This window comes from Sturnus vulgaris, chromosome 2 (genome assembly GCF_052056855.1).
Source record: "Sturnus vulgaris isolate bStuVul1 chromosome 2, bStuVul1.hap1, whole genome shotgun sequence".
NCBI classification, from domain to species: Eukaryota; Metazoa; Chordata; class Aves; order Passeriformes; family Sturnidae; genus Sturnus; species Sturnus vulgaris.
In genome coordinates, this window is record NC_142244.1 from 44,717,371 (window position 1) to 44,737,265 (window position 19,895).

Consider the following 19,895-nt stretch of genomic DNA (forward strand, 5'->3'; position numbering starts at 1 on the left):
TCTGAATGCTTGTGCATTTTCAGTAATCATTTTGATGTGTGGGTTAGCAAAACTATAAAATACTTCTATGACATCAGCTACTTCTTAATACTAAGTTCAATAAAAGCAATAAAATAATAGATTAAAGGGAAATCTAAAGACTTGCACTCTATTAATAGACAAAGTCTCTGTTCTGTATAGGCTGGTAAATGCTTTTAAGTTATGCAGACTGTAAGGGATGACAGAAACTTATACTTTCATTTGCCAGAGTTTGATTTACGGCGGTTCCTGTGTACAGAAAGTGAGGAGTTAGTTTGGAAAAGTGAAGGTTTGCCTTCAGATGACCTTTCAATAGAAAATGCTCTTGTCATCTTGCAGGTAAATTTGGTTTTTTGACTTGTCTTGGAAATATTTAAATTTCAGTAACATGGCAACTTGAACTATTTCATTTGTGTTCTTTATTGGCATCACAGAGCACAAACACACACAAATAAATACATATGTAACAATGGATATTTTGTAGCAGAAGGAAAAAATTGTTAAAGAAAAATACATGTTTTCATTTTTGCTCTTACTGTTTTATTCTATATCAGTCTATTCAGGCTTAAAGTGTAAATAATAGTCATTAACACCAATACAACCAGTGGAAGGTTATGTCCTATACATTTTTACTTTGGCATATAATTTCTATTACTTTTTTTCTCAGAAAAAGGAAAAGGCTATATGCAGATACCTTTCAAGACGTATATATGTATATAACTATCTAATAATACTTGAGAGAAGGAAAAGATTCAGTTTTATCATATATATAGATATGTATAATGCATAACATATGATTATGTATGTAATATTCTATTCATTTATTAGATCTACTAACAAATATTTAATAGCATGAGGAGAATCTGTATTTACTACAAGTTATTTGCTTAGATGATTTATTGATTCAAATTAGTTACTGATTTTTCTCCGGTTTGAATTTATCTTGCTTTATCATCCTTTTAGTAGATCTATATATTCTTTTCTCAGTTTGATTAAAAAGCTTTTCATAAACACTGTCTTGTATCATTAAAGCTACTTATATGCTACATTGAAACCTTTTTTCTTCTTTTTCATTAGTTGAATAGATTGAGCTCTTAAAAATCTCACTGTGTATAAGAACTTTCTGAAGCACTCAGTCAGGTCGCATAATTTTCCTTGTGTACATCCTGATAAACCTGAAATTGGACATGGTATTTTACCAGTGATCTACAGTACAGTTCTCAGCCTTCTGTGCTGATCATTTTTGATGCTTGAATACTCATCATGTTCCCCTGTCTTTCAGTTTGAGATCTGTGTAGCTACTCGGTTTGGAATACTGGAACTGAATCTAATAAAAGCCCCAAACTTGGAAATGCTTTTCTATTGGACTGAACCAGAGAATTGTTGAAAATACATGTTTAAGCCTTCAGCAAGTTTTCTGACTCAAAACTGATAGACCTGGCTGATGCACCAAGATGATCTGATGGCTGGAGCACATCTGCTTTGAGGATAGGCTGAGAGAGCTGGGGTTGTACAACCTGGAGAAGGCTCTGGGGACTCCTCTCTGCAGCCCTTCAGTACTTAAAAAGGATTTATGGAAAAGAGGGAGAACAAGTCTTTACATGGGCAAATAATAAGAGGAGAAGGAAGAATGGTTATAAACTAAATGAGGAGAGATTTACATTAGATGTTGGGAAACAATTCTTTATGTAGAGTGTAGTGAGGAACTGGCACAGGTTTTCCAGAGAAGCTGTGGATACCCCATCCCTGGAAGTGCTCAAAGTCAGGTTGGATGGGACCATGGGCAACCTGATCTAGTGAGTAGCATCCCTGCCTTTGCAGGGGTGTTGGAACTAGATGATATTTAGGGGACTTCGCAACCCAAGCCATTCTATAACTGAGTCTCTGATACACAAGAGGGTAAAATTGAGGCCCAGAGTGTCCTTGGACAGACTGGAGAAAAGGGCTGACAGGAGCCTCATGAAGTTCAGGAAAGGGAATTACACAGTCCTGCACCTGAGTAGTAACAACCCCATGTACCAACATGTGCTGAGGACGAGCCAGTTGCAAAGCAGATTTGCAGAAAAGGACCAGGTGGTCCTGGTGGGCACCAGATAGTTCATGAGACAGTTATGGGCCTTTGCCAAGGAGAAGGCCAATGGTATCCTGGACAGCTTTAGGCAAAGTATTGGCAGCAGGTCAAGGGAGGTCATCCCTCCCCTTCACTTAGCACTGGTGGGGCCACACTGGAATGCTGGGTGCAATAGTGTGATCCTCAGCACAACAGAGACATGGATGTACTGGACAGAGTTGAGTGTAGCTTTGTGCCTGCAAAGTACTTGTACTCATGATTCTTTCTAAAATGCATTGAGGTCCAAACCCAGACGTATTGTACCTTTGCCCACCAGAGGAAGAAAAAGAAAAATTAATAACTCTTCTAAGTTTAAAAGCAGTTGTGAATAACAAAAGCTGTAGATTGTACTCATTGAATAGAGACTCCTGTTTTTAAGAGAAGGTGAAGAACTGCCTAACTTCAGCAGGACAAACATCTGAGAATTCTGGATTTGGGTGTTCTCCTTTTTTTAAACAAGAGATAAAATGAAAGACATGAATTTCGTAGTCTGTTATTGTTTCTCTAAACAGTTTGTTAATTAAAAAAGATTTTAGAATATATATTCCATTAGTTTGGGAAAATAAACAAAAGGATTCCAATTTTATTCTTAAAATGGATTTTAGTAAATATATTTGTATTTTTTTTTCCTAGAGTAAAGTTTGCCCATTTTTGATAGACCCTTCTTTCCGGGCTACTGAATGGTTGAAGACACATTTGAAGGAATCACGTTTGGAAGTTATTAACCAACAGGTGCAGTATTTACTCTTGGTCTTTTCTGTTTGAGCTTTCTCTATTCTAGATTTTACAAAGTAGTTTTTAAAGGTGTGTGATAGCAATCACCAAAAATTAGTTTATATTCCGTGAAGCATACAATTCCTGACAGAGTTCTAGGTTATTTAAAATGTTGGAGGGTCAACATCTGGTGTTATTTCTACAAATTTCCCCTTTGTGCTGCTGTCTCTGAGACTGTGATATTCTCTGCTGAGAGGAAGATGGAAAAGATTTTCAAATAGAGAGGTCTTTTGTATACTTGGTTGCAGTTCACTGGATTTCAGGAGTATATACACTTAATTCCATATGATTATTGTGTTGTGTTATCTACAATGGAAAGAGTATATTTGATTTCAGTTTGAGGTTAAGGTACCTGAAATTCTTTGTGTACCTGTTAACTGTTTACCTGAGTAGTGAGGTGTGGCTCACTTGCACACACACAGGCAGGCATCTGGTGCTATTCAGAAGTCCCTTATTGATATAAGAATAAGGCCTCAGAATATTGCTTCCACAGCATGTAGGTCTTGCACAGATTCCTGCTGGCTCTGTGGAGCCCTTGTAGATAACATCTTTGGGTAATTGATTGTTTGTCCTGCTAGCTGGTTGGCCTGATTACCTTTTGGCCTCTGTTGTCTCTATTGTCCAGGATTTCTATTGACTGATGGGATTGTAAGCACCACATGCATGTTTAAACATCTGTTTGCAACAAAAGAGTGCATGTAGACCTCTTAATAATGTGAATCCTGTGCTTGGTTCAGTTTTGAGACATAGCTGCATATTAAAATTCGAGATAGGAGACCTGGCCAGGACTTCCAGGTGTACCTAGCAGACATGGCAGTGAACCTGCTGTCTTCTGATGCAGCACTTGAAGAGCTAGGCATGTTAAATAGGTTTTTTTGATCAGTACATCAAGTTTATTTAAACTAAACATTTGTGGCTAAACCCTGAAATATCATATGCCTCTAATAGGATTTTTCATCTATACTACTGATTTTTAGATTTGGACTATTTGGTATTATGCCTTCCTACTCACTCTGAAGTGATTGCATTTTTCAAAAAAGCATGAATCAAAGGAATGTATTTCTTTTTATCCAGGACACCAACTTCCTAACTGCTCTTGAGCTGGCAGTGAGATTTGGGAAGACACTTATTATACAGGAAATGGATGGAGTGGAACCTGTACTTTACCCATTGCTAAGAAAAGATCTTATTGCTCAAGGTAAATCACCAAGATATTTGCAAATGCTTGCTCAAAACTTTTGTAGTTTAGATCTATTTATATAAAACTTGATTTTTCTGAAAGCATGAATATTGTATAGTTTTTTTCCTCTGTAGTATTAATCTGCTCCTAACATTTCAGTGCATGAAATATGTTGGAGAGATGTTCTTATTTAGTAAGTGGGAAAATATTGAAAAGTATTAATTTTTTTTAATTGAAGTTAAAATAATGTGTTTTTACAGACTCTTGAAAATTTAAGTTTTAAGTTAATTTCTAGTGATGATTTCAGACACATAGTTTTAATTGGAAACTTGGGCCTGAAATAAACCAAAAGTTACACAACTGTTAGTGGAGTTAGATATCAAAAGTTTAGAAAGTTGGAGTTCTTGCTTCTCTTGCATTTCTCTGAACCTAAAAAGATACACAGGTCTGTTACTGACGTGTCCCTGGAATGGGAAGGGTCATAGAGATCAGCAAAATGGTGGAATTTGGTGAAAGGAGTCCTTTAACCAATGCAAGAAAGCAAAAAAACAAAATATTTAAGTTTTGACATATAATATCTCTGTTTTGGGCAGATAGTGTGTTTTACCTAACTGTTTGTATGACTGCTTTGGACTTAATTGCTTTTATTTTTTTCTTTAATATGAAAAATTGTGATAAATAGATTATAATTATGCAAGTATCTCAGCATGAATTCTGTTGAATTATGTTACATATTTTGAAATTATATCAAGAGAACTTGGTGAATTAAAAAATACAGCAATGTGTGTTTTAAGTACTTTCTAAATTACAGAAACTAAAACAGATTTGCATTATCCTTTGTAATTGTATTTCTGCCTCAAGTGGTTCCTCAGCATGTACCATGGCCTATGCATGTAATTTACTGTATGAACTTTGGGTACTAAAAATAGCTCAAGTCTCTTTTTTTGCTGTCTTTTCATCTACTATTGAATATAATAATGTGGAGGGTAGCAGTAATTCTTCAAATATAAGTACACGCTAAAAAAAAATTGCAAATACCGTAGGATTCGTATATACATTTATCACCAATATAAGAAAGATCTGTTTAGGGAAAAGAAAGTGTTATGTTAAATCAGTCTTCCATAACAGATGCACTTGCTTGTTTATTCTCATTAAAAGAATGGCACCAAAGTGGTGATTTCAGGGATCTGTGGAGGGTTAGGTAGAACACTCTAACAACTCTAACTTCTTTGCCCCTCTGGCTTCAGCCAAATTTTGAAGAGCTAATGAGATAGAGTATGAAAGATGAGTGTGTCTGCAGACCTGCAGACCAGAAAGCAGATTAAATTCCAATATACTAGTTTGTTCAGGAAAATTGCTCATAACACTCAGACATCCTCTTTTGCTTTTTAATGAGCTGTGTTAATGCCAGGTCTGTGCAGGTCTGAACTAAAGAGCTGTTGTTGGAAAAGGAAGAAGGGGTCACTATTTGAATCTTTTTCATCACTTTACAAACAAGCATGTGCTCCTTCTTTTTGTCAAAATGTGTGTGTGGGGACCTGTCTGCATTATTTTGCTCATGATGACTGTATCTCTCTTCATTACTTGGAATGAAATGTTAAGAAAAAATGTGAACATATATAGCACAGTAAATTTGTCTTTGTACAGCTTCCATTTTCTGTTTGGCGTTTTTACAACATAGTCTTAAAATTTATTCTGATCTTTGGCATAGAAGCAAAATTGGTATGTGATTTTCATTTCTACCAGTATTTTAGCAAGAGATTTATGTTTCTGATCTGCACTCAGTGCTAAAAATAGAGAAGCACCTAAGTAGGCCATCTTGGAAAGTTTTCTGGAATGGAAATTTTCACTTTTCATTTTATAGTTCTGTTTTTATTTGTTTTTCAGTATCAGGAGGCAGAATCTTACTCTAATCATGTCATTTTCTGAGTCTATTCTTTTCTAATCCTGATAGAATGGAAACCTGTTACAGAAGAGGGGTAGGGGGGGCTGTACATGTAGTTTTATTCTGTAACAGGCATATTGAAAAATATTAGGAGTATAAACAGATTCAAACCATGACATTAGTTATTTAATAAATCACTTGTTTCTTTCATAATATGATTCATAATATATTTATTATATTTATTTTATATTCATATTCTGTGGTGTTTTTTCTTCTATTCACGGTCTGAAGATTTCAAAAAGTTGTTAGTATTACTTTTACTTAAAGTGCATTTTTTATCCTTTATGCTTTGTGTTCTGGGTAAGGATAAATGAACTACTCAGGTGTATTAAATACTCTTCTATGTAATTTGCCATATTATTTCAATGCTATTACTTTTTTATCTCTTAACAATGTAGGTTAGGATGTGTTCTTCAAATTTTTTGAACTTGTGTTTTTTTCCAATCAATTTATAAATACATATTGTAAAATACATTTAGATCTATTGCTAATAAAGTATTACACAAATACCATTGTTTTCAGATAATTTTAGAATGTTCCAATCAGAGTGAGTATAGTATCTGCTTGTTATTTACAGGACCCCGTTACGCCGTACAAATAGGTGAAAAAATGATAGATTATAATGAAGAGTTCCGTCTTTTTCTATCAACAAGGAACCCAAATCCCTTCATTCCACCTGATGCTTCTTCTATTGTTACAGAAGTAAACTTTACCACAACAGCAAGTGGCTTAAGAGGACAGGTATTTAGAATCAAACCAGTGTATGTATGGTGAACATGCATAGCTGCATCCAGCATCTGGAATAAGCCCTATGGTGCAGTTTGCCTTAATGGTTATGGAGGTATTTTCGAGCTCACAAATATAAATACTAAATTTTTTTTTTGGAACCAAGGAATGAGTCCAGTAGAGAAAATGAAAATGTTCTTATTGACTTCAGTTGCAACAGATTAATTGCTAAGCCTTTGCTTTCTCTTCGAGATGCATTTATGATACCATGGAAACATTTCTGTTATAGCTCTCCAGTGTCCTACTTAGAGAGCAATGCTGATATCATCAAGATACTTTGTGTACAGAAAAAATGTAGTGAAACCAAAATACTGTGTGTTTTATTTCCTTTAAAATGCTAGTAGCCTTTGAGATTTTCTCTATAAAGTCTAGGATTCAAAATTTAACATACAAATGGAAGAAAGAAAAAGAAGAAGAGAGATCAATTAAGGGGAGAAAATCCCCTCCTTATTTGGTATGAAACAAGTTTTTCTACATTAACAACAGGCTTAGATTGGCATGTAGATAAAAAAGATTTCATTCAAAATATGAAGCATAAATAACCTCTGGAGATATGGAATTGGCATCATACAATGTATCCATGAAAACTGACCCCTCTTGAAGTGGAAATGCAGAAAAAACAACTTTCTTTTTGTTTTCTCTCTTGGTTTTTAGCTTTTGGCTTTAACAATTCAGCACGAGAAGCCTGATTTAGAAGAGCAGAAAACAAAGCTGTTACAACAGGAAGAAGATAAAAAGATACAGTTAGCTAAACTTGAGGATTCTCTTTTGGAGGTAAAACAGATTTAGCTCTTTAATATCTGTTAGACCAATAAGATGATAATCACATCATTGTGTGTTTGGATGAAGATGCTGGAAGTGTTGGAATAATGAGCTGTCAGGATTATCAGGATTATTGATTAGAAAATATAAAGGCATTATTTGCCTGGGCCTGTTGGAAGAGGAGAATAGATAAGAAAGTAAGTCTGTTATGAAACTGTAGTATTTCAGTACATTAAGAACTTTCATAGTTAAATTTATGAATTTGATGAGCTAGATTTAGGCTGATTTAGGTTGATTAGAAATTTAATTAATTTTAACACACCAAGAAGTGAAAACGGTATTAAAAATTATACTATTTCATTTTAAAAGTATGAGTTTTAAAAAAGCCACATTTTTGAGCCTGTGAATCATGTCAAATGACTCTTTCTCAAATTGAGAAATGATCCTGTGTTGCAAAAAAATGAAGAACTCTCACTACAAAATGGAAAGATTGCTGAGAGAGAAATTTAAAATTTTAAATCTTCACAGTTGTTTTCTATTAGCAGTGAGTTGTAATATTCTTTGCAGTTAATATTCCCTGTCTTGCATTTAAAATTAATGTTCTCAATTTTCAGTTCACCTTTTTATTTTATTTAAAGTACTTATGCTCAGAAACAGCTGTTCACCTCTATTAAAAAAAGTAGCTTCCAAGGAAGGACTGTTTTATTTTTTGTTTGTGTCTTGCCATGGATTTCACATAAATTGTACTTCATGCTTGTAAGAATGGATCCTCAAATCCTGTCTTTCTGAAAGGTCAGAGATACAGGGAGATTGGCCTGGTGCCCTAAACCCCTGAGTCTGAGCTAAGTCACAGAACTTTGCAGTATTGAGTGCAATGGATTAGCATAAAATAATAGTTTTTCCGGATTAGACTGGTCATTTATTACACTGGCCGACAAGAGAGCTGATTATAAGGATATACAGTGACTGGACAAGGGAGGAATGGCTTTTAAACTGCACGAGGATAGGTTTAGATTTGATATGACAGGGAAATTCTCTGCTGTGAGGGTGGTGAGGCATCAATTCCTTTGGGAACCTCTGGGAACAGGTTTGGAGATGCCTCATCCCTGGAAGTGTTCAAGGCCAGTTTGGATGGAGCTGTGAGCAGCCTTATGGAGTGAGTGCCATCCCACCCTTGGGGGGGCTGGAACTAGATGGTCCCTGCCAATCTAAGCTGTTTTATAATTCTGTTCTATAATTCTATGATTAATAGCTCAGTTCTAGAATTTTGCACATAATTACTTGATATGATTTGAATTTCCACATTTGCTGTCTCTATTGAACTCCCTATTAATTCTCAAATACCAAGATCAGCCATTTTCTAAAACTCTAATGGGGCAGATTGCTCTTACAGGAAGAGGGAAACTTGCTCTCTAATAAAATTCCATATCCAGATTTGACCGTTTTAACATCTTATTGTCTACCAGAAACTGAGGGTTCAGAGATGCAACAAAACAAATTTCATTTTAGAACATACTTTTTGTGGGATGTTGGAACTCAAAAATCTTTTTCGTTTGTTCAATCTGAATTATCAAGTACAAAACTTAAAGAAGTTGATGCCTAAGATACCTGCAACAAAAAGCATCTGAGTAGTAACAGCAAGGTTGATTTCAATATTGGAATTCTTGTTAGCAAGTTATCCTGAAATCAGGATACTTTGACCCTGATGAAAGTAACCTAAGGCTCAGTGAAAACTGGCAGGTGCTATGTGGACTTTGTCGACATGGAAGTCAATGTTGGATGAGCTAAATTTAAGTTAATCTTAAAGCAACATTGCCATTCTATCAGAGGTACTGTACTGATTTCCTTCTAAAAGCCTTGGACTAAAGCCATAGGTGCTGTCTCATAGCTCATATGATTCCTCATGGATGAATTGGATTATTTGAAAAAGCAGGTGATCTTATCCTAAACTTGTTTTGGGTAAAGAAGTAGGTTCATTCTACTACTCTAACTGGTGAATCTCTGCCTCCATATATTCTAAAATGCTGTGGTTGCTCAGAACAGATTTGACTGACAAGCAACCAATTTTCTGTCTGACTAAAATAAATATATTGATGTGTATTTACTGAAGGTTAATAAAAGCTTTAGATAAAAGTGACCTATTCAAGATTTCCCCCCTTCTTAGCAATGATATTAATTGCTTAATTACTTAATTTAATGAGGAGAACTCAGGAAAAAGTGTGGGGCAATCTGAAGGATTTTGAAGTGATCGTTGATTATGAAACTTTAATTGTTGTATTCATCTCAGTTGGAAATGAAAACTAGATTGTATAGGAGATATTGGAATGCTTTTCAAGGAGAATTGATTTATGAAGGAGTACAGGAAGTTGTTATAAGTAGTCAACTTCAGGTTAAATGGGAAGTTAAACACAAGAAAGAAATACCGTAATGTGTATTTACCACGGGATTTTAGTGCATAAGACTCTTATCAGAGAAATCATTCTCAAAAGCCTACTGATAACCTATGTTTCAGAATCTGGCAGTCTGGATTTTTGGAGTATGTTCTTGAGCTGTATTTTCCATAATTCTTTAAAAAACATCTGAGTTTTTGGAGTAACCACCAGTTTTGTAGAACTCTTGAGTTTCATTCAATGATTCAGAAATGTGTACAGATCAGAAAGATAGACAGTTTCCAAAATGGTTACTTTACAAGTTTTTTTTTTTAATGTAACATAGGTGACTTTCTTTTTTTCCAGACACTTGCCACATCACAGGGCAATATACTAGAAAATAAGGATCTGATTGAATCTTTGAATCAAACTAAAGCAAGCAGTGCACTCATCCAAGAATCACTGGCTGAATCTTTCAGACTTCAGAGTTTCCTTGATAAGGTAGAAGAATATTTTAATCTTTAAAGTATTGTTTTTCTCCTGCTAAAAATATTAATCTTTTATCTAGGGAAGTTACATACATCCACGGGGTTATAAGATGAGTAACATATTAAATTAGTTCTTTTTGAGTAAATGATATTTGGGATATACAAGTACATGCAGTATTTTCAGTAATTAAAATGGTTTATTTTGTAACTGAATAGTTACACAATTTAAAGTCTGCCAGTTTGAATTAAAGGAATTTTGGCAAGTCATGGGTTTTCACTATATTTTTGCCATCCGCTATTGCAAACATTACAGTTCATATGGATGTTTTTGCTTAATATGCCCCTTGCTATTGGAAAAGTTTAGGTCACTGGTGATGCTATTCATCTGACATTCTCTTTTTGTGACAGATTGCAGAGTTTTCTTCTGTGTTCTATTTGATTAGTTTAAAATTTCCAATTGGATTTTGGGATGTGTTCTGTGGTGGGAAAAGACCTTAGCGCCCTGGGGATTAATTTCCAACATGTTCTTCATAATTTAAAGGATTTTTTGGTAAAAATGTTTTCTTCCAATTTTGAAATCTCAATGCAGTGTTGAAGTCTGCAGTGCTGATCCCTCAATTTGAAGGCTTGGGAGGGATTTGGTTTTCTAGAGCAGTGGGAGTCATAGGAATGTTTTCTCGGTGGGATGAGTAAATGTTTATGCAATAATCAGTAGGTGGCAGTAATGCACCTGGGTTTTTTATGTGTGTGTTGTTTTTCTCCACAGGAGAGGGATGCCTATCTCCCTTTGGCTGAGAGTGCTAGCAAAATGTACTTCATTATCTCTGACTTGTCCAAAATTAACAATATGTACCGCTTCAGTTTGGCGGCGTTCCTGCGGCTGTTCCAAAGGGCTCTGCAAAGCGAGCAGGTATTTGCTTTTCTCCTGAAGCTGCTAATGCTGCAGAAGAATCCATCTGCTTTGATCTTTAGCATTTATTAGTTACTCCGGACATTTTTTAAAAAAAGCTTTGAATAACTGATGATGAAGTGTATAATAAGTAGTGATGCTGACCTGTTGTGCTTTAGATGTTCAGAATACAGGCACATGGACTTCTAAATTACCTTATGTTGTATATAAATCACAGAGTTTCTCTTCCATCTGAAAGCAAAGTAACTGTGATTGCAGGCTTGTTCTGTGTCTGCAGTGAATTAGGAAAACAAAGGCTGATTATAACTTTACTGAAGGCAACTTACTTAAATAAATTAATGATCTAAAATGCTAACAAAGCTAATTTTATCAACAAGAGGTAGAATAAGAAAATGCTTATATTTCTACACAGATAATTTACTCGAAGGGAAGTCATAACTTTGTCTATTTTTTTGCAGTTTGTAAGGATACCTGCAGCCTGTCCTGTTTAAAATGTCCTTTTTCTTCTTCTGTATTCTTAGGCCAGTATATTCTTATTGAAGCAAAGAATGTATTTATCCTGTGTCACCTCACTCTTTAGATCGAAATACCTACACTGACTAATAGTGAATTTCTTTTTATTAAGCATCTCGAAAATTCTTTGCAGTTCTCTTTGTTTCTACCTAGAAAGTCATTCACCAGCCTTTCATCATGTTTCCTTTGGATTTCTCTTTATTCTGGCATCTGTGATTACAACTCTCCTTCAGCTCCAGTCATTACTAGGAGCACATTTCTGGCTGTGAACTGGCCCTCTTTGAAGTTCCTATTACTTCTTTTTCACAACATGATGTTTTAACTTCTTGTTCTCACTCTCACACTCTCTCATAATTTTTTCCTCTTTCTGCCTATAATGTTACCTATTTAAAGCTCAGCCTCTGGTTTTGCCTTTGTTGCTTACTTTCTTTTTTCCTTCTCCTCTGTCGAATTCTTGAAGCCAAATCAATTGCCTAATTGACCTTCTTGAACTTATCTCTTCAAATTCTGGCATGGTAGAAAGGAACTCATACTACCTGTAAAACACTCCCTACCCAGTCCCTTTCTTCTTCTGTCCTATTTTTCAATTTTTTTTCTGTTAGAATTAGTCTTTCAATGAGCTTTGAAGGACAGTGTACACTTACTATTTTCTATAGTGTTCATTTCAGTTGGGCCAAATTTGACCAGAAGTTTAATAACTACACTTAAGATGAACATACTTGTTTAGTAGTATTAAATATAGTAATTCAATGAATAAGCAATCTTTTAGATCAAGTGAAAACTATGAGATATCAATGATATTATTGTTAGGAGAAGAAAATTTATTGTCATTCTCAACATATTTCACCTTATACACAAAGTTGTATCTTGTTTGTAGTCAAAATGTTCAATGCCAAAGTATTTATTTCTTAATACTTCAGCATGAATTTAATTATTGATAGTTGCAGATGAATTTAATATGTTTTTAAAACTAATGTCACATAAATTATTGTCAGATTATTTGTGTCATTTTGCTGAAATTTTCAAAGTACATGAAAAGTTTTTTACTTCCACAGGAATTTTTGAAATCTGAAATTTCTTTTTTAGGATTCAGGTAATACTGAGGAAAGAATCAAGTTGCTTATTGGCTCGTTGAAACATACAGTGTATGAATACGTTTGTCGTTGTTTGTTTAAGGTAAGATTGTATTTTTTCTGGCTTTAATACAGTGCACTGGTTTGAAAGTATTCTTTTAGCAGCCGATCCTTTGAGGCATGTTAGAATTGAGAGGAATGATTTTGTCTGTCTGTGGTTATTATTTATGTGTACATAGGGTTTATGAATGCTGCTAAATAAAATGGTGCCAAGAAATTTACCTGAGCACTCCAACTGGCCCATCTTTCCTCTTTAATTTGTCAAAGCAGGTTTGGTCTGGGCCACTTAGCATTCTTCCAAACAATTCTCGTTCAAATTTTGGATGCAGGGAGCATCCTAATATGCAGTTGTGATATGGATTTGCTCACAGACCTTGTCTGAGAAGATGAAAAAGTTAAATGGTGTGGTTTGTTCTCAATGTCATATGATGTCCATGTTTATCAGTAAAATGAACTTCGATGCCTTGCAAAACTTGCTAATTCCTAGTAGGGGCCTCTTTGCCCTCTACTGCCCACTTTGAATTAGTTTTTGTCTCTAACTTGCAAAGCTCTGTAGCAATTTTGCATTGGGATAAATGTCACCAAGTCATTTCTATGGAGTTGGATGGTTTTTAAAGAAATGTTTTTTATTGAAAAAGAACCAGAAATATGACTTTTCCTGAGTATATTAATACATTTGTACTGCTTTTATTTCAGGCTGATCAGCTAATGTTTGCTCTACATTTTGTACGAGGAATGCACCCTGAGCTTTTTCAAGAGAATGTAAGTGCTAAAGAAGAAAATCCCCAAGTATTTTACTCAATATGAAGAGTAAATAAGTAGATAAAAAGTTTTTTGTCAGTAAGTGTAGGACTTAATCGTAGTTGTCTGTAGTGTAGTCAGATTAATCCTCTAAAGTCTGCCTGCAGTGAAACAGTGTGCATAATTGCTTAATACAATTGCTTTAATGTGGCTGATTATCCTGAGTCAAGACACATTTAATTATCTAAAGTATCTCCATGGAATGGAGAGACAAAACTATGGCTTTCTGTACTAGAAGCTGGAGACCAGAAGGGAAATCAAATGATAGGTGTCAGTTCAGTAGAGGAGAGTCTGTTATAGAAGTAAAGGTAAAAATCAGGTAATACATCTGAAGGAAGTAATGGAACTTGATTATATTAAAGACGTGAGCTTAAGGTACAAAGTTCAAAAAAGTTAGTTGCAACCTTCCAATGAAGGAGTATTTTCATTGTAGACATATGGATTGACAAAGTGAAATCCCAGTCTTCCAGCAATTATCTGGCCTTGTAAAAATAACTCTTCTTGTTAGCAGAAGTATATCCTGTGTGCTTTTCATTACACAAAGTTCCCTATTTCATATTTTTTATTTTATTTGAGCTTCTGAAAATACCTTTCTTTATCTTTTTTGAGTTTCTAAAGTCATAAAGGCAGCAACATGCAGTTTATTGACTAAATTCAATCCTAGCTTCTTAAATGTTTGTAAAGTGCAGCCCTATGTGTGTTGGTTTTTATTGTTTAGCATGCATTTCCATCAGCTATTAGAGCTCTTAGACAGCTTAATCTAGGTTATGTATAATGCATATTTCTACAGTATCTGAATATTCAAGAGATAAAACAGGGAACTAATACCAGTAATTTTTTTAGTTCTATGAAAGGTAGAAATTATTTTAATTAAATTGTTAAGAGAAGAGTGCTTGTACAAAATATTTAGTGAAGAAAATGAAGCTGAAGTGGTTATTTAAAAATTATTTCTTCTAAAGCTTTTAATGTGATGAGACTAGGAGTTGCTTAATATGCTGCTAGAGAATCTTGTATTTTAAGTCCCTGTTCCAAAAGAATTTAACCTTCTGCACTTAAATATTTTTTGCTTAGTGATATGAAATTTATAGTATAACTTCAACAATATGCTATAAAATGCCTTGGTTCTTAGTAGGGACATTCTCTTTCTGAATCAATATGTATAGATTTTTCTGAGGTAATTTTATATTCTCTGTATATTGTACTTCTTCTTTTCTTTATAACAATATTGCACAGACCAAAAAATACTCCATTTTTGTGTGCACAAGTATTTTCTTGTAACTGGGAGATGAGCATCAATTTGCAACTGAAAGAGGGAGTTGTTTCAAGACTCAGTGAGACTGATGGGTGCAAAAAACTATGCTTTGTATCAGCATCAGTTTGTATCAGTATCAGTTTGTATCAGCAGTATTACTCTTAGTCAATTGACTTTTAAATTTCTAATGTTACTATTGTCTTTAATAAAAAAAAATCTTTATCATAGAATATAGATATTAATAATGCAAAATTTCATTACTTATGAAGAATTTTTGGTCTATTTCTTGCCACCTCCAAATACAGGATTATGTAATTTCTAATGGTTTTAAATACTTGTCTAATCTGTTTTAAAACAATTTAAAATTGTCTTCCTGGATATATATATATGAAGTCTAAAAGTTTTAATCATACATAAATTCAATCATACTTTCTATAGTTACCTGTTGTGTGTAGGCTGCTGATGCCCCACCAGGCAGGATGTGTGTCCTTGCCAGCCCCGTTTGTTGCTCCCTGATCATCTATAGATGGGCAGTCGGGGTAGGAACTGTGGGTACTGAGAAAGTATAGAACTTCCCCTTTGCTTCTTTTTCTTATAAAGCACTGCAGCCACTTAGCTGGGATTCTGCAAAAGGAATTACATTCTGGTAGCATCACCCAGCATTTAAAAAATGTCTTCGAACTCTTTCAGAATCTAGGATTTAATTTGTTTATCTTCCTGCTCTGCCTACATGCTACTACATATTAATCCTTATTCTTAAAGGTGTCTTGGACTTACCTGACTTGTTAATTTATTTCCTCCAGGAATGGGAAACTTTTACAGGTGTGATCATTGGAGACACCATCAGAAAATCAGTAAGCTACATTTATTTTCATATTTTGAAAAAAAGAACATTTACTTTAGTCCTGAAAAGTTAAAGTTGTATTCTTACTATGTTGTTTAATAATTGTATTCATACATTAAAGAAAAGAATAATTTCTCACATAGTAATATAAAGATAGAAATTTATTTACAAAAATTTTGAACATGGCAGGTAGTTTTCTAATTTGAATAACTTTTTGACTTTGTTGTGTATTTTTATTTTTCTGTTCTGTTGTTTCTGGTTTTGAAATTGCATGTTTGAGGAGGTTTTCAGACCTCTTCTGTAACTAAAATCAGTATTTCTGAATTACTCCTTCTCCTAGAGTCATGTATGAGTTGTACTTTTGGTATTGATTAATGAAATTGTCCACACACTTTGCTAGCTCTGAGTTGCTTTTTTCCTCATTATCAAGGATTCTACATCTGGTAATGTATTTATATGTTTTCCTAGGTAACAGAGCAAGCTTGTGAAGCTTTCTTTGCATGCCCGACTAAGCATGCTGTAGTTTCCTAAGTGTCTTTCTGTTTTAATTGAATCTGTACACTATTAATATAACATTCCAGTAGAAAAGGGTAGAGAAAAATAGCTGAGGTGTGAAAGGTGTCTTTAGGAAGCATGAGCACAAGCAGGAATCATTAACTCAGACTGCCTTCTGTTTTGCTTTTCTGTTCTTTCCTCTTTCAGGCTCATCTGCATTTTTCATCATTCGTGATTGCTTTTAACCTATAGCCTTGTTTAAATATCTATCAGGGTATCTTTTACATTGAGTGGTACAAGACAATGACCCATACAAATACCTTGATTTTAGAATATTCATGAGAGTAACTGTGTTCCCATGCATGCAGGTAGAAGTGGCAAGTCATTTAAGATACGTTTTCTCAGGTAGCTGGTTGGTAAAATGATCCATGAAATCCAGTTTCTCTAGCCATTAGATGGCTCAACTACAGGCTTTGCATTTCAGTGTGACTTCGGAAGTCCCCCTTCATCTCTGGAGTCATTGTAATTCAATTAAGTATCTGTGAAGTGAGTGATTGTCAAGTATATCTTGCTGTGGGCCATTTTCAAGGAATGTGGGATCTGATTGTACCGTGGAATTTAGTACCAGTCTTACCTCTATCCCACCTAACACACAAACCATAGATTTTGGGAAGATTGTGAATGTGTGTCCTTCAGCCCAAATGGAATGTATGCTGCAGACCCATGTCAAATTTATTCCTACAATCGCTTCCAAATTTCCTGGTTTTGTTCTTTCTCAGACTTTGTAACTTATGGATGAGATACTCTTTCATAAGAAAGCTTCTATTTTTCTCTGCTGAGCATTTAAAATTACTCTTGAAGTCGCCCATTCCTTGAGAGATCCAAATACATTTCCATGCAGAGGCTCGTCAGACTGGTTATTGTGTTCTGTAAGATCTTTTAATAACAGATGATACAGAATACAGAAATTCCACTGAAGCTTAAGCAATGTTGTTCATCCTTAGAATTTCATCCTTAGAATTTCCTCCACGCCAAACATCTAAAGAGCAGAAAACAAGAACTGTGGCCAAATTACCAGTCCAGAGATGTTCAGAAGTGGTGTTTTGCCCTTTGTATGAAGAACCACCTTCATGATTGCAAATACCTGCAATGGAGTTGTTTTTTGAAGTTTGTTTCTCAGAGTGCCTATGCAGATAGCCAGTCATTTGTGTCACTTGTTTTTAGTAAAAAATTACTTAGAATTGAGCGTGTCATAAGGATTCTCAAATGGTAAAGCATGTTCAGGCTCAACTAGCTAAGCAAGTGTTAATGTGAACAGTATGTCTCATATTTAAATATTTTGTAGCTTTTTTGTTATGCCATTTATGAACTTAGCAAAAAACCACAGAAAGATTGCTGTCGTGAATGTTTTTATTAAAAATCATGGGTTTTACAACCTTATTACTGAATATAGTGTTTCATAAAAATTTGTGTAACTTACATATGTGATGTAACTTGCTTCCATAAGGATTCACAAAGAAGTGCTCGTGACCAGATTCCCTCTTGGATAGAACAGGACCGAGTCTGGGCTGTAGCATCTTTGAAGGTATACATCAGGTGGTCTGTTGAATTTAAATTTAAAGAGCTTTGGCTTTGGCAGATAGAAATTTGGACCTGAATACTCAAATATGTATTCGTCAGATCAAAAGATTTTGTTGTTGTAAGCTGCTTGTTCTATTTTCCAGAAGCCATGGCTTAATATATAGTCACCTAAAAAAACCAAAAGTTTTTTTGTTTTTATTTTAATCTCATTTTTCTGAGCATTTTTAATGAACATTTCTACCCCATCTAATAATGAATTTCAATTCATGTGAGTGAACCTGTCATCTTACTGAGATTAGAAAATACTGTAAATCTATCCAAGTTCTACAATTTTTATAGACAGGAAGATGGAAGAAAAATTGCAAACAATATTTGGTTGTAGATTTCACTTATGTAACGATTCTAAGAAATCACTTCATATTGTATTTAGAAGCCATAAACTGTTAATTCAGAAATTAATATTCTCTTCATCAGATTTCTCTGTACATTTTTATAGCTGTTTCTGAGTTTGTGATTGCTCAGATTGAACTAAAATAAAAAAATCTTTCTTGTAGTGGTTCCTCCTACCACGGTCAGTGTTGAAGTCCTCTGACACTAAAGGGAACCTAAAGGAAAATACTAGTCCTGAAATTCTGTCTTATCCTCTTCTCTTCCTGCATGGAGCTCAGCAGCAAGAAAAAGAATCCTTGACTGATCTTTGGCAAGGACTTTTTTTTTTTGCTAAACCCAGAGCTCATGATATAATTAATCTTCAGCCAGGAAACAGAAGCAATCATAATAATGGTGTGGCAAGAATAATAGAGGTTTAAACAAACAAACAGAAATTGAGTAACTGAGTGAATCAGTAGCATGCACTGATAGCAAACCATTACTGATAGCAGATAACAGATCATCATTAGAGGAAAGGACTTAAATGTAAAGCCAAAAGTTTAAAATCAAAGAACCTTAAGGTTTAAAACCAAAATTATAGTGCAATTATAGATTTAGTCTTCCCAGGGAATAGGTAAACAAGTGTTGATTTTAAAATGCACTCTTTTCTTCTCTAACTCCATGGATGAAATTGAATTTTGTGATTTGCACGGTAGTGGTCACAGTGATATTTGGAAATAAATTAAAATATACAATGTCCAAATGGCTGTTCTTCTTTACAGTTTAGTCTACACTATTTGTTTTGTAGGTTTCTCTCCCAGGTCTCTATCAGACACTTTGCTTTGAAGACGAAAGTCTGTGGCGCACTTTTTCTCAGAGCTCCATATGTGAACAAGAATTTCCATCTCCTGTTGCAAAAAGAATTTCTTTGTTTCAGCAGGTAATCTTTCCATTCATAATCTTAATTATGAGTTCAGCAGTGAAAGTAAATTTTACATCCAGGCCTGGTTGAATTATAAGCAGTGAGAGTATCTACACTGTCTTATTTAACTAGTTTTTTAAATCTAAGAATTATATATATTTTTTTACTTTAGTGCATATTATTTCTCTATTATCTGAGTCTTTTTAGTGTTGATATATTAGCTGCAACTGAGTCTACCCTCTAAGGTAACAAGTTCTTTAGAAATATACAGACAATTAATTTTATGAACAGGTATTAAAATTTTTTCTTGGTTGCTTTGTTACTGCTGGATGTGTCAGCTTGTTGAGCTTCTTCATCACTGAATGTAAAAAGTCAGACATCTTACACAAAATGCAGTAGCAGCCTCTGCTTCTTTAGAATACAAGTAATGAAAAATGGTTTCTGAAAACCTGGTGATAAAGAACTTATCAAGAATATGGGACAGGCAGGTCCCTTCCTCAGGCCTGAGGGTCCTTTTCCCTGGAAGAGAAAAATACAACGCCTTTTGTGTTTATGAAAAAAAGACTTTGTTATTTACTTTCAAATGATGCTGTGATTTTTCTTTTGAAAAATCATGAAAACATCCAGAGACTTTGCATGAAAA

General features: G+C 34.4%; 1 protein-coding gene across 5 annotated transcripts in view; it reads left to right on the forward strand.

The window, feature by feature from the left end:
• The window catches only part of DYNC2H1 (dynein cytoplasmic 2 heavy chain 1), a 145,108-nt gene that overhangs the window by 58,279 nt on the left and 66,934 nt on the right, over positions 1–19,895 (forward strand). For all 5 annotated transcript variants that reach the window (XM_088159415.1, XM_088159414.1, XM_088159416.1 and 2 more), the window contains exons 63-74: positions 248–357; positions 2,762–2,860; positions 3,977–4,100; positions 6,605–6,768; positions 7,468–7,587; positions 10,311–10,445; positions 11,199–11,342; positions 12,942–13,031; positions 13,685–13,750; positions 15,845–15,895; positions 17,888–17,965; positions 19,139–19,270. In XM_088159415.1, coding sequence (XP_088015541.1) covers positions 248–357; positions 2,762–2,860; positions 3,977–4,100; positions 6,605–6,768; positions 7,468–7,587; positions 10,311–10,445; positions 11,199–11,342; positions 12,942–13,031; positions 13,685–13,750; positions 15,845–15,895; positions 17,888–17,965; positions 19,139–19,270 — 1,313 coding nt within the window. The remainder of the gene's footprint in view (positions 1–247; positions 358–2,761; positions 2,861–3,976; positions 4,101–6,604; positions 6,769–7,467; positions 7,588–10,310; positions 10,446–11,198; positions 11,343–12,941; positions 13,032–13,684; positions 13,751–15,844; positions 15,896–17,887; positions 17,966–19,138; positions 19,271–19,895) is intronic.